Source organism: Desmodus rotundus, chromosome 12 (assembly GCF_022682495.2).
Source record: "Desmodus rotundus isolate HL8 chromosome 12, HLdesRot8A.1, whole genome shotgun sequence".
Classification (NCBI taxonomy): domain Eukaryota; kingdom Metazoa; phylum Chordata; class Mammalia; order Chiroptera; family Phyllostomidae; genus Desmodus; species Desmodus rotundus.
The window spans coordinates 20,228,942-20,242,098 of NC_071398.1; the positions used below are offsets into that span (position 1 = coordinate 20,228,942).

The following is a 13,157-nucleotide window of genomic DNA, read 5'->3' on the forward strand; positions in this document are numbered from 1 at the left end:
GGCTGCCGCCTCCCTCCTGAGGCTCCCTCTTCCCTTGGCCACAACGTTCTGATTCTCTTCCACCTCTCTGTGAGCTCCTGCACCGCAGTGAGAACCAAAATCAAAGCTTTAGGTGGTTCAATAAAAACAAAGAAGATATGGCCATAAAAATAAGAAGTAAAATACGAGGATACATGAAGGATGATTACATTCCCAAAAGGTTAAAAAACAAGCAATTTTGAGGAATGCAAAAATGGGTGGTAAAACTAAAAAGACAAAAACAAATCACTATCACGATAAGCATTAGGATAGTGTTTACTTCTGGGGAAAGAGAGGGGACTGTCATCAGAAAGCTTCTGGAGTTCCAGCAATGTTCTTTTTCCTGACCTTGGTTGTGGTTACGTAGATTTTCACGTTATAATTATTTTTTTACACTTATGTGTTTACACTTTATGTGTTTTATGCAATTTTCTAGATGGATGATATACTTCCCAATAAAAAGGAATTTAATAAAACACCTATAACTTGTGCTCAAAACTCCACTACTGGCTAGACAGTCCCAATTTCCAGACTCACCCCACTGGCATATGGAAATACGTAACTGAAAACTGGCTACTAAACACTTTCCATTTCTATCCAAAACTACAGTCCAACCTCTCCCTGCCAGACAGTGGGGCAACGACATCATCTGTTCACTGGCGCACAATGCACGAGAATAAGTTGAAAGCCAAAGTCACACATGCAAATTCACGGGGTAAAGACCAAGCAGCTCCATGTTTCTAGAAGCAAGAGAGATTACGGAAATAAAGATAGAAAAATTAAGAGGATGATCAAAAGAGTTCTTTCAAAAACAACTCTGGGTGTCAACAATGAAAAAAACCAAAAAGACTTAATGGCTGTTGTTAAAAAAAAAAAATCCTGGAAGAGGTTTGTGAGCTCGCAAACAAGCTAGGGTAAGAAGACAGCTGCCCTAATCCCAGGTCTACCAGAGACCTCTCCTGGGCTCCGGACAAGTCACACCACGCCGCTGCCCAGCTCTCCTTCTACAGTAGGGAAAGACCAAGAAAGATACTCTGTAAAACATTTGGAGAGCACGGCAGGGAGATCTCAAGAAGAGAGAGGCTGCAACTAAATCCGCAAGGTGAGCTGGTGGAGAAACCGAGGCAGAGGGCTTTCTCACTCCCATTGGACTTCTGCTCCCGCATTAGCGAGGGCAGCGGATTAAACCGCAATGACAAACAACCCCACAGCTCAGTAGCTTTTCAGCGAGGATTTCACGCTCACTCTGTATCTCCGCGTCTACCTCATCCTCACTCCTGACTGGAGCATTTCCACCTGCAGCTTCACCAGCTGCTGTGGCAGAGGCAATGAGAGCATGTAATTGCACACTGGCTCTTAATACCTCAACCCAGAAGAGACCACATGATGTTTCATGTTTTGTGTTCAAAGCATGTCATTTGACCAAACTTACTTCACAGGAATGGGAGGTAAAATACTACGATGTGTCTGTGATGAGACCGGCACTATGTGGTGGGCCGTGATGACCTCGGGTCTCCCTCACCAACAGAGTGGCAAGGGGCAACTGTCAGAAGCTTATGAGGGTGGTGACCCCAGAGTGTTCAGCCCTGGAAATGACCCAACAGCAGGTCTATCAATTCCGTATAGACCTCTTCCGCACAGGAGAGAGTCTACACTTACCTAAGAGAAGAAGGGGAAACTCAGGAGAAGAATCACAGCCCACACACCGCTTTACCCACCTGTGATTAAGGGCGGCAGACCCCTGATTCTCTCCTTCCTAAAACCCAGCCCTGTTCCGACGCCCTCCTCACTGGCTCACACAGCCAACCCCTACCGGGCGCTGTTGAACAGGGCTCGAAAGGAAATCAGGTGGAGGGCCTAGCTCACACTCACCTTCCTTCTGCTTCCTCCACTGGAACTCCAGAACCACGTCATCGTGCCCCACAAAGGTATGGACTGGGGTGTTCAAGTCAAAGACATTCCACAAGAGAAGACTGTTCTCCCTCCGCAGCTGGGGGACCATCACAGTCACTAATCCATTGCTGAAAGGCTGCGACAAGAAAGAGAAAAGCAGGTGATCGTTCCAAGGACTATTATGTCAGTAACTAAGTTGGAATTCTTTCCTAAAATAAATTGGATGATGGAAAGAAGGTCCCAATCCAACTGGGGAAAATTTTTCCAATTATCTTAAGTTTACCATCATATCAACTTTTTCTTTTTCTTTGCTTCTGGGAGGGACCACAGCAAGTTAAAAAAAAATAAAGCTAAGCCAAATACTTGAAGAACTTTAAAAATCTTTAAAATAAGCAAATGACTCTGTTGCACACGGGAACACACTGTTTCACATCCCAGCTACTCTGCCACAGCTCCGTCTATGAGTTACTGAGTGCTTCCCTGGAGTGCGCATGCAAGACACCCTCGGGGAAAGCCCAGAGCAGCAAGCATAATTCCCGTCTGGTGGAGAGGCATCGGGGGCATACCATCCACCTGAAGCGTGATCTCCCCACGGCCCCCAATACCACAGCTATTGAACCAGTTAGTTTGAGACCTGACAGGTTTTCCTACCAACACCCAATCTGCTGAGTAGCTAAGGAGCCCATCCGATTGATAATTAGACACTGTTCTTTAAGGAATAAACCAGCACCACCTAGGAGCACGTTTATCAACATCTCCCCTCCTGGCAGCACTCCTAGATGTCTCTGTTTATTTTTTTAAAGCAAACACGCTAATCCAGAGAAGAATTTCAACTCATAAGAACAACGAGAGCATTATGCTAAGTGAAATAAGCCAGTCATAGAAAGACAAGCACCATATGATTCCACTCATATGTGGAATCTAATGAAAAAAAGAACTAACAAGAAAAAGAGACAGATTCATAGATAGAGAGCAGGCTGACAGCTGTCAGGGGGTAGGGGGAGAGGGGTTGGGGGCTGGGAAAGGGGTGAAGGGATTGAGCAAAAAAGAAAAAAAAAAGAACATCTGTTGCTGATAAGTGTTCCCCGATGCAAAAGCTACTTAATACCCGAGTTATCCTCTACGCTCCACAATGCCTCAGGGTGACATGTTCCTTAATGTACAAAGGTAGCTTTATTCATCCCTGTGCTCCCTTCCAAACTGGCACTAAGAGAAATACATTATCTCTGATCAGCAGCTATCAGTTTGGCAATAGAAAAATTGTTTAGAGGTTGAATATAGCCCTATATTCGTAGCATTTTGTGGTTTATAATATACAACTTTTTCAAAAGGAAGGCATACTGTGCATGTACTAAGTGCCACTGAATTGCTCACTTTAAAATGGTGGATTTTATCACAATAAAAAAGGAAGGCATCGTGAAAATTATTATTCATATCTTACAAAGGAGAAAACCACTGCTCAAAAACAGCAAGTTGCTTGCCCAAGGCCACACAAATATTAAATGTCCCACTGCAGTGTTATTCACAATAGCCGAGATATGCAAACAACCTAAGTGTCCATCAATGGATGAATACAAATGCGGGGGTGGTGTGTGTGTGTATATGTACCTGTGTGTGTATACGCATACACACACACACACACACAAATGGACTATTATTCAACCATGAGAAAGCAGGAAATACTGCCACTTACCACAATGTAGATGAACCTCGAGGGCATTATGCTGAGTGAAGTAAGTCAGAGAAAGACAAATACTGTGCGGTACCACTTACATGTGGAATCTAAAAACGCTGACATCAGCTCTGGCTGGGCATAGCTCAACTGCTTAGAGCACTGCCCCGACCTGCCAAGGCTGCAGGTTCGATCACCATCAGGGCACATACAAAAATCAACCCGGTGATGATGCGTAAATGTGCGGAACAACAAACTGATGATGTTTCTCTCCCTCTCCCTCTCTCTCCCTCCCTCCTCTTTGTCTAAAATCAATCAATAAATTTTTTTTTAAAAAAGCTGAACTCATAGAAACAGCAAGTGGAATAGCAGGTACCAGGGCTGAGGGGTAAGAAAGAAGAGAAGATGTTGGTCAGAGGGTACAAACTTCCAGTTACATGATCGACTTCGGGGGCTCTAATGTACAGAAGAGTGACTAAACACAATAACGCTGTATTATGTACTTGAAAGCTGATGAGGAGCGGTAATGATGTGATGGAGGTGTTAGCTAATGCTAAGGCAGTAATTGTTTTGCCACATGTATCCAATCAACACGTTGTGCACTTGGAACTTACACAACGCCACATGTCAATCATAGCTCTGGAAAGCTGGGGGAAAAAATTAAGTGGCATTGCCAGGCCCCAAACCCAGGTCTTCTGAATCTAAAGCCAAAGCTCTCCCCACCACAATCCATTGACCACAAGCTCTCAGCCCTCGGCTTCCATCTCGCCCTCCGCCCCTGCTGTTAGGGACCACCTTCACACTGCCCATCTTCCCAGTGTAGCTATGGATAGCAACGCTAGTACAGATTCCTACCCACCATTCCAAGGGCAAATTTTTAACTACAACAGATAACACCTTTTATGCCACCATGACCACCTTTGTCCCATCCTTAAATCAAGAAAGAAAGAGAAAACAGACTCATAAAGTAAGTAAGAAACGGTCCTTGGGCCCCTGAGCCTGGAACACCGAGATGGAAGCCCCCCAGCATGAGACGGGGGTCACACTCACAGTGTATCTGGCCTTCCAGACAGGCACCTGGCAAGGGAGAATATTGAGGTATTTCCGAGGCTGGCGGTAATCCCAGAACTGGAAGAAAGAATACAGGATAATTGTGAAATAAATGCCATTAAAAAGCTCAACCACTGCCCTGGCTGGTGTGGCTCAGTGGGCTGGGCATCACTCCACAAAGCAAAAGGTCACCGGCTTGATTCCCACTCAGGGCACATGTCTGGGTTCGGGTTCAGTTTCCAGTTACGGTACACACAAGAAGTAGCTGATCAATGTTTCTGTCTCACACTGATGCTTCTCTCCCTCTCTCTCTGCCTCCTTTCCCCTCTGTCTAAAAATAAATAAAGAAGATCTTTTAAAAAAATAAACTCAACTATTGAAATGAGAACTCAATGTATTTTGTCTTCTGAGGTAGGGGTCCCCTGGCCTGTTAGTACCAGTCCGTGGCCTGTTAGGAACCGGGCCGCACAGCAGTAGGTAAGCGGTGGGTGAGTGAGCTAACAAACAGGTCCCTGGTACCAAAAGGGTTGGGGACCGCTGCCCTAAAGGTGCATTTCAACTGTGCATTTCAGTTAGCCCCCACAGCCGCACTACTGTGACAGAGACAAAGAAAACCTCCATCTCCCACTTACAACCTTTACAGGAGAACTTCCCAACTTCTAGAGGACCACCCTTGGGGCAGATGCCTGCTTGCCTGCCTGTTAAACAAGATTCTAGCCACAAGGTGAGAGTGACCTGTTCTCAACCTGTATCACTCTTACACCAAGTAGGGTAATTTAACCAATAACAAGAGCTGAAATGTACTGACTACTTACTGCACTTCAGACAAATGTTTAAAGTTTTTTATCCCATTTCATCGTTACAACAATCCTATAATGGCTGTTATGAATCTTTTTTGCAAATGGAGAAGCTAAATTACTAAAACACATGACTTGCCCAAGATCACACAGGAAAAAGGTAGCTATGTGACAGGCTGCATGCCCAGCAACCCACTCACACACACACTCACTCACCCACGCCTACATGAAAGTCATGGAACTTGAAGTCGCGATTACATAAAGGTGAGCCAGGTACAACTCTACCTTAGAGGTGCCTATGCTCTCAATGGAGAGACAAACACACTTAGAGTTCGAGCACTTGTCATGAAAGCCCAAGGTGGCAGAGCACCAAAGGCAGGAGGGCCAAGGCGGAAACTCTGAACTATTAAGGTATTAAGAAATTATTTTCAACCTGGCTGGTGAGCCCAGTCGGTTAGAGCATCGTCCCTGAGTGCCAGGGCTCTGGGTTTGGGGCACATACAACCCCTGGCCAGGGCACATGCAAAAACCAACCAATGAGTGCATCGGTAACTGGAACAAGTCAGTTTCTCTCTCTGAAATCAATCTTTTACAAATTATTTTCAAAAACACGCCCCAGCTGGTGTGGCTCAGTGGACTGAGCACCAGCCTGCAGACCGAAAGGTTGCTGGTTCGATTCCCAGCCAGGGTGCATGCCTAGGTTGTGGGCCAGGTCCCTAGTTGGGGATACACGAGAGGCAACTGATTGATGTAGCTCTCTCGCACATTGATGTTTCTCTCCCTCCCTTCCCCCCTCTCTAAAAGTAAGTAAAATCTTTTCTAAAATTTTAAAAATAAAATTTAAAAAATCATTTTCATAAACAGAGGCAGAAGCCACTCTGGAAAAGTTTGGCAGTTTCTTTAAAAGTTAAACACACACCCACTACAAGACCCAGCAATCCCACTCCTACACATTTGTCCTAGAAAACTGAAAATTTCTACTCACAAAAAAGTCTATACATGCATGGCTACAGCAGCTCCATTCACAACCACCAAGAACTGGAAACAGCCCAAACGTCATCCAACGGGTCAACAGATAATAAAGTGTAGTATAAAAGGTGTACGAACTATCGATTCTTAAAACAACAAATGGTAAAGATGTTATGCAGAATGGAAGAAGTCAACCTCAAAAAGTTACACACTGCACAATTCCATTTTAATGACATTCTCAAAAGAAGAAAAACTACAGAGATGGAGAACAGCCCGCGGTTGGCAGAAGCTGGGGTTGGGGGAGAGTGCAACTGGAAAGGGGTGGCACATGGTAATTCTGGTTCTTCTGACAACTCTTTTTTGCCAAATTCAGGCCCCATGTTCAAAGTTAAAAAGTTGTTAAGATGTCTTTTCCCCCTATACTACTTTTGGGTTTCCCAGATGGCTACAGAGTAAATTATAAGCTGATCCCTCAATTTACAAAAGAAGGGAAACTACAAATAATTAGGTGTGCTTGGCATTCTCCAGATTTTTAATTAGTTCATTACAATGCTTTCTTACTATCGAGTCCACCATATGTGAAAAACAAGCAAATAAAAGAGAAGTTCAACCTCCCCTGGTTAATTATCTACAAGTAAAATATTATCACTATGAATGCATTTCAGTTGTTGACTTTTCAGATTAGAAAGAAGTACATCTGTGTTCATTTACAAAGACTGGCATGACAATTAGCAAAATTAATCCTTAGTCTTTAAAGGTTAGGGGTATGGGGACAAAAATCCAAATCCCAAACAAACAAAGAAACCACTTCTGGCACATAAATGTAAATTTCAACCCTAGGAGATTTACAAACCTCAAGACAGAAGTTAACTTGTAAGCTATAGTGTAGGATTCTAGTTTTGCTAACCAAACCAAAAAGAAGTACATGCCTATTTGAATAAAACAAGGCATTAAATTAATGATGCTGAATCGGAAAATTGCTAAGCAAATTTCTGTGGTCCAATCTCTTGTCCTTCCGGGCAGAGACCTGACCACAAGGAGGAATGGAGAACAAGGCTGACTCTGTGCCTTACATCCTTTCAGATAAGGAGGCACATCCCATCCCCCAGTCAGAAAAGAAAAACAAACAGCAAGAAACACTACACTCTGAAATAAACCAAAAATAACAGGGTCACCAAAACACATAAAACCGTGAGCATTTCCTGTAAGTTAGAGACTCCAGTGAAACAACTCTGTTCCTGACTTCTGCCACGCTGATGTCTGAAGATGTCATAATTTTGCCGATACAATCAATAATCGTGTGGAGAAAACGGCAGGTTTTCCACCCCCGAGAGACTAATCACAAACTTGGTAACCTTAACAAGCCTGTGGGCTTTTCTCCTTTACATATATATCTGTTGTGGGTTTTTTTTTTTGGGGGGGGGGGTTGTTTTTGTTTTGTTTTTTTGCTGAGCCAGTCCTTCTGAAATCTGATTTCCTGGCAACTTCTTTGCAAGTAAACATCTTTTCCTTTAAATGCTTTTGTTTCTGACTTCCTTTCACAATGGGAAAGGAACGCAGTCCGGGAGCTGCATCAGATACATGCTACTCCCTCACTCCTGCTGGTCTACTTAGCCAGGTTTACTTGCTCAGCTCCCCCCAAGATGCACATGAACCCCTGAAACACATGCATAATGCTAACATCCTGTAGCTTTCCTTCAGAGGACAGTGCTGCCTCCCCAACACAGATCCCCAACTTCCCCACTGGGGTACCACTCACCTTGACAGAATTGTCTTGACTGGAGGTAGCAAGAATGTGCTCGCTGTCTGGGTGCCAGTCCAGGCCATGGATTTTGGAGAGGTGGGCTGCTAGATATTCCACAGCCGTGCTGGGTTTCTGCAAAGGATCAGCACTGAGTGTTGTCCATTTAGAAAAAACTCACTGAATGTCTACCATGTAACAGTCTTAGCTGGGTGCTAAGTGGGGGTACAAAACTACTACAGATACTGTCTCTACCTTTTTAAAAAAACACTGTTTTGTTTACAACAAACAACAATACTTATCCAGTTCTCCTTCACGCATGCTCTGTATATGGGCCTGGGGGCCTGACTTGTTTCTGCTCCAGCCCCTGCATGGCTTCAATGAAGGGTAGGAGATAATGGTTGCTTTGGCATCCAAACAGATCCAACCTCAATCCTAAGGCTAAAACTGCCAATATTAATGAGACCAAGCCCCCAAAAGAGAATGAACACCCATCTCAAAAGAAAATAATACACGATTAATAAGCATATATAAAATGAACAAACTCAAAAGGAAACCTCAGAAAAAGGCATTAAAACATTAATAGAGCCCTGGCCTGCAAACCAAACAGTTGTTGGTTCAATTCCAAGTTGAGCACTTGCCTGGGTTGCAGGCCAGGTCTCCAGTTGGGGACGTGCGAGAAGAAACCACACACTGATGTTTCTCTCCCTCTCTTTCTCCCTCCCTTCCCCTCTCTAAAAGTAAATAAATCTTTTTAAAAAATTAAAATATATGTTAAGCTATCAAATTAGAAGATATCTGTAAATAAAACTCAATGCAGTGAGTCTGTATTTATCACTGAAAGTGTACATATAAAATACCACAATCTTTTTGGGCATAAAATTTCACAATTTTTATCAAGAGACTTAAAATTTTCCTTTCTTAAAGGAAACAATACAAATAGTAAGTGGGGAATAATTAAAAATTTTAAATCAATTATAGTACAGCTATCTGATACAATATGACGTAGCCATTAAAAGTTATACTTAGAGATTATAGCGTGAAGAAATGCATCTGGTAATGTTAAATGGAAAAGTATACATAACTATGTATGTGACAGGATAAATCATGGTAAAAAAAAAAAAAAAGGGAGAAGAAAATAAAATATCAAAATGTTAGCATTTGGCCTTGGCTGGTGTGGCTCAGTGGACTGAGTGCCAGCCTGGGAACTGAAAAGTCACCGGTTCAATTCCCATTCAGGGCACATGCCTGGGTTGCAGGCCAAGTGCCTGGTTGGGGGCATAAAAGAGGCAACCAATGGCTGTTTCTCACACATCAATGTTTCTCTTCCTCTCTACCTCCTCTCCTTCCCCTCTTTTTAAAAATAAATAAATAAAATCTTAAAAAAAAAAAAGTTAGCATTTGTCTCTCAGTAATAGGACTATGAATGATTTTTATTTTCTCTTTTATATTTGCTAAAAAGAGCATGTATTACTTCTATAATTAACATTAGTCTTTGAGGAAAAAAAAATTAATCTCTGAGGTTAAGAGTACAGTCTCCAGAACCGACCTCCCTGAGTTAAATCCTAGCAACAAACTGTGCCTCAGTTTACTCATCCATAGAATAGGGACAAAAACGGTACCTACTTTAAAGCCTAGTTTAAAGAGAAACAAGCCAATACACATAAAGTTCTTAAAACAATGCCTGTACATAATAAATACTTAGTAGACGTCAGTATTATTAGTCACACGGGAGCCTGGATACTGCACTTCTCAGAGCCCCTGAGGCTTGCTGCCGTCAGTGCTGCTTTCACTCTGGGAAGTGCCGGAGAAGTAAAACCAACGAGGTTTACAATCTGTCTGAGCAGATGTCCTATGTATTAACAGCCAAAAATGAAGTGAAAACCTTTTAAACAAAGTAGATAAAAGGCTTGCGGAGGGCAGCCAGGGTGATTAGAGGACGGATGCGAAGAGTGGGAGGGAAGGGTCTGGCAGTATGTACCACAAGGTAAGGAACACAGGCACTGTTCTGAAAAGCAGGTACTGACAGAGTTCCTTTGCCTATGACTCTGAACACAGTCTACAGAAACGGGGATGCACTACAATGAACCACACATTTTATTTAAACCATTTATTACATTTAAATGCTATGCTAGTGACAAAATAAAACCAATTGTCAATTTAAGAAATAAAGAGAACAGAAGAATAAAGAGGCTATTACAGCTCTGGCTGGCGTGGCTCGGTGGACTGAGTGCCGGCCTGCGCACCAAAGCGTCGCCGGTTTGATTATAAAGTCAAAAGTCACCGGTTTGATTACCTTCTCACTGAGAGCTACCTGAGGCAGAAAGCTTCAGCCAGCACGCCGCTCCCCCAGCAGGGGCTGGCACCCAACGCAGCAGACCCCCGATCTCTGCTTCACTTCCCTCTCTGCTCTACAACTGAAAGGTTTTCTTCCCTGCTAGCAGGGAAAGGGAGCAGGGCAGCCAGAAACAAAACTGAGACTTTCCAGTCAACACCCGAGTTGGGACAGTCCCTGAACACATTTCAGGAAAACCCAAAAGTAGATTCTCCCCACGAAGGCTGAGGGTCTCCAGTGCTAGGGTTTCACAAAGCAGGAAGCGGTATTTAGACCCCCGATCTTACAGAAGCCAACTGCTCTGTGCACTGTTACCCAATCGTCTGGCAGTTAGATATGGCGGTGGCCCTTGCCCTCCAACATTGCTGTCATTGACGTCAACACACTTTCCATGACAACGGCAGTCCAGGGCCCTGCACCTCTTTCGTGCTTGTCAGTCACACGAGCTGCTGCAGGGAGAATACACGGTCTGCAGGCTCTTTTGAGGCTGATAGGACAGCGAGGCTCCTAAGGGAGGGCTTCCTTAAGCAGCTGAGTACTCCATGCCTCAGTGATTTATCCAGAGACACTCAGAATGGTGTATGTCCTAGAACAACTAGTTTTCACTTTGCAGTCTGGGGCAGTTGACCATCCTAGAACAGTGTCAGGTCCCCCAGGCTTGCCCTCCTCAATGATACACTCACTATCATCATCATCTTTACTTTAAAAATAAGGAAACGGAGGCTTGGAGAGCTGTAGTGACTCACCTGATATCACACTCAGGAGGCAGCAAAATGGAACTAACTTCAGTCAGGCCGAACTCATTTCATTCCCCACTGATCGTAATGCCTCACTTCCCTATCTTCCTTCAACACCAGTTTGATCAGGAAGCAAATGTCAGCTGGGAATGTGATCTTAACACAGCAATTTCCCGCACTGCATAGGGCCCCCTAGACTCTCAAGACAGGTCCTGCTGCTCACAACACCCTCTTCATACCCTCTGGGAGCAATTAAAGGCCAACTGGGGGGGCAAGAGAGAGTACTCACCCGCTTGTCCCATATCCGTACGTCCCCATCATGACTGGTGGCAAGGCAATTAGCATTTTTTTTATTCCATTTGACCTGTGAGGCACCCGCTGCAAAGAAAAATCAGGGGAAGGAAGCTGCTGCTCTCAATACCTTCGGAACCAGAGGGCGGCACATCCAGGGGCGCTGGATAATGAGCTCTGGTTAAAATAAGCACAGAACCTTCAAGTTCTGTAACTGTACCAACTCCACCATGAGGCGAAAATAAAGCCAACAAAGCCAATGAATTGAATAACACCTGGGAACAGGATCAGAGTCAGCTAACTGAGGAAATAACTTCCCTTGGGGAAAAATCTACAGGTTACCTCCAAGCAGCATGAGCAGAAAATGCAGCTTCTTAGGGAGAAGCTGAACGTGGCTGGTTGGTAATTGACTCATCACACAACCTGGTCTTCCTCATCTCCAATGACCACAGTTCAACTTCCAACCATAGGAGCCTCAGCTCAATGACTGCCCCTTCCCTTTGTTTTTGTTTTTGTTTTTTTGAGAAACAGTCTTAGAAAAACAAAGCGACAGCTGAAGCTCTGATGAAAAATAAGCCCCAGTGTTGCCCAATTCTGCCCTCAGAGGGTTATGTGCACCTCCCTGCCCCTCCCCATCCGTGGACAGACGTGGCCACTGGTCCTGTATTGAATCAGGGATAGGAAACCAGGCCCTGTGTGGACGCAGGCCTTTCCCACTCTGCAAACACAAAGAACAACAGTGACAAAAGAGTTACTACTCAAGAGAGGGGGCACAACGTAAGATGACAGAAGAGGCTGAGAAATGTGGAAAACTGGGACATAACAGCAACTATAGCTGGCTCTTAAAAACAATGCAGTTGGGTTAAACCAGAACCAAATAACAGTCTTCTTCCCACCTACTGTTATTCTGGCTCAGATAATACATGATATTTCTGCTTTGACAGCTCTCCCCTTGGGGGGATGTTTATTATTGGCGACACCATAGCAGATCTGGGCTTTGCAGAGCAACCTGATCCAAGAAGTCTGGGGAGCGTGACAGATAAAGCAAAGACTCAGAATCTAACAGGAGTCAGAGTTAAGGCCCAGGACTTATCTCTGCTTCGTTTTGGTGAAGGTATTTGTCTTTTTGTTATGGTTTTTTTTTTCCTTGAGACACAGGGCATCATAAGTCATCTAAGAATAAGTGGTGGAGACCCCTTATAATGAAGAAAGGGAGTGTATTATTTAATAGACCCAGGGTTTTGGGGGGTTTTTTTTTGGTAAGAAAGCAGTGTCAGCTAGAGAATGAGTTACAAGAACCCGCTTTGTCTCCGCATGACAGTTACTTGAAAAGTTCCGAGAAAAGCTCTGGCCAGGTGGCTCAGTTGGTTGGACCATCATCCCATAAACCAAAAGGCTGCGGGGTGATCCCAGGTTAGGGCACACACCTAGGTTGCAGGTTTGATCCCTGATCGGGGTGCATATGGGAGGAAACTGATCGATACCTCCAGCTCTCTCTCTCTCTCTCTCTCCTTTCCTTTCTCTCCAAAATCAGTAAACATATCCTTGGGTGAGGATTAAAAAAAAAAAGCTCCAAGAAAATACTTTTCCCAGTGTGGGATCCACCAGGCCAGGGAGTCTCCCAGAGATTCTGGGAGCTTCATTCACCCTGCTG

At 44.2% G+C, this 13,157-nt stretch overlaps 1 protein-coding gene across 3 annotated transcripts in view; it reads right to left on the reverse strand.

Annotated features, from left to right (window-relative positions):
• Window positions 1-13,157, reverse strand: part of WDR59 (WD repeat domain 59) — a 78,949-nt gene that overhangs the window by 37,382 nt on the left and 28,410 nt on the right. For all 3 annotated transcript variants that reach the window (XR_008425742.1, XM_024556076.4, XM_045191822.3), the window contains exons 7-10: window positions 11,502-11,590; window positions 8,159-8,275; window positions 4,634-4,711; window positions 1,891-2,047 (exon numbers count right to left, since the gene is read on the reverse strand). Coding sequence is in view for 2 of the 3 variants with exons in the window: in XM_024556076.4 (XP_024411844.2) it covers window positions 1,891-2,047; window positions 4,634-4,711; window positions 8,159-8,275; window positions 11,502-11,590 (441 nt within the window). In the remaining variant the exon portion in view is untranslated. The remainder of the gene's footprint in view (window positions 1-1,890; window positions 2,048-4,633; window positions 4,712-8,158; window positions 8,276-11,501; window positions 11,591-13,157) is intronic.